The 1,202-nt window shown below is 48.8% G+C and overlaps 1 protein-coding gene across 1 annotated transcript in view; it reads right to left on the bottom strand.

Moving 5' to 3' along the window:
* Window positions 1-1,202, bottom strand: part of LOC100639461 (transcription factor SPT20 homolog) — a 5,491-nt gene that overhangs the window by 2,976 nt on the left and 1,313 nt on the right. The window contains exons 2-3 of the mRNA XM_020004746.1: window positions 678-1,196; window positions 2-647 (exon numbers count right to left, since the gene is read on the bottom strand). Of these exons, the coding sequence (XP_019860305.1) occupies window positions 2-647; window positions 678-1,196 (1,165 nt within the window). The remainder of the gene's footprint in view (window position 1; window positions 648-677; window positions 1,197-1,202) is intronic.

Genomic DNA, 1,202 nt, shown 5'->3' with positions numbered 1-1,202 from the left:
AAAATCTTCTTAAGACCCTCTGTGTCGTCTTTTCTTGTACCTAAATGACCAGAAAAAGGTAAGTCATGGGCTAACCTGATAATTTGTTTCCTATATTGCTGTGGTAGCACAATCTGTTCATAAGTAGTATCTGGTTCATCCCTTGGCTTCCAAATACGGCAGATTACCCCATCTCTCTCAACTATCCTGGACTTGTCTTCTTTCTCCATCCACTTCAGAATCTCTGTGTCTTTTCTTTGCTCCATCCTCAACTGCATAGTAGAACTCCCATCACCACTACTGCTCCATCTCTGGTTGTGAAGTCTCTTTTCCCTCCTAGTTTTATGTGTCTTTAGCTTCCCTGATGGTTGTAGGAATAGATCTTGACTAAAAGGAAACTCCGTCTCTAGATACTGCTCCTTCTCTGGAACTGACTGCTGTGACTGCTCCTCCTCTGGAACTGACTGCTGTGACTGCTCCTCCTCTGGAACTGACTGCTGTGACTGCTCCTCTGGAACCGACTGCTGTGACTGCTCCTCCTCTGGAACTGACTGCTGTGACTGCTCCTCCTCTGGAACTGACTGCTGTGACTGCTCCTCCTCTGGAACTGACTGCTGTGACTGCTCCTCCTCTGGAACTGACTGTTTCTTCTCTGGAACTGACTGCTGCCTCTCTGGAACTGACTGCTTCTCTGGAACTGACTGCTCCTCCTCTGGAACTGACTGTTTCTTCTCTGGAACTGACTGCTTCTTCTCTGGAACTGACTGCTTCTTCTCTGGAACTGACTGCTTCTTCTCTGGAACTGACTGCTGCCTCTCTGGAACTGACTGCTTCTCTGGAACTGACTGCTGCTTCTCTGGAACTGACTGCTCCTTTTCTGGAACTGACTGCTGCCTCTCTGGAACTGACTGCTTCTCTGGAACTGACTGCTGCTTCTCTGGAACTGACTGCTCCTTTTCTGGAACTGACTGCTTCTCTGGAACTGATTGCTTCTTCTCTGGAACTGGCTGCTTCTTCTCTGGAACTAACTGCTGCTTCTCTGGAACTGACTGCTGCCTCTCTGGAACTGGCTGCTTCTCTGGAACTGACTGCTGCTTCTCTGGAACTGGCTGCTTCTCTGGAACTGACTGCTGCTTCTCTGGAACTGACTGCTGCTTCTCTGGAACTGACTGCTTCTTCTTCTGTGATCTTGGTGATACTGCTAGTACTGCTCCTTCCTGCTC

Source organism: Amphimedon queenslandica, unplaced genomic scaffold (assembly GCF_000090795.2).
Source record: "Amphimedon queenslandica unplaced genomic scaffold, v1.1 AMPQUscaffold_11981, whole genome shotgun sequence".
NCBI classification, from domain to species: domain Eukaryota; kingdom Metazoa; phylum Porifera; class Demospongiae; order Haplosclerida; family Niphatidae; genus Amphimedon; species Amphimedon queenslandica.
The sequence above is the reverse complement of the archived record's forward strand: the minus strand, read 5'-3'. Positions and strand labels throughout refer to the sequence as shown.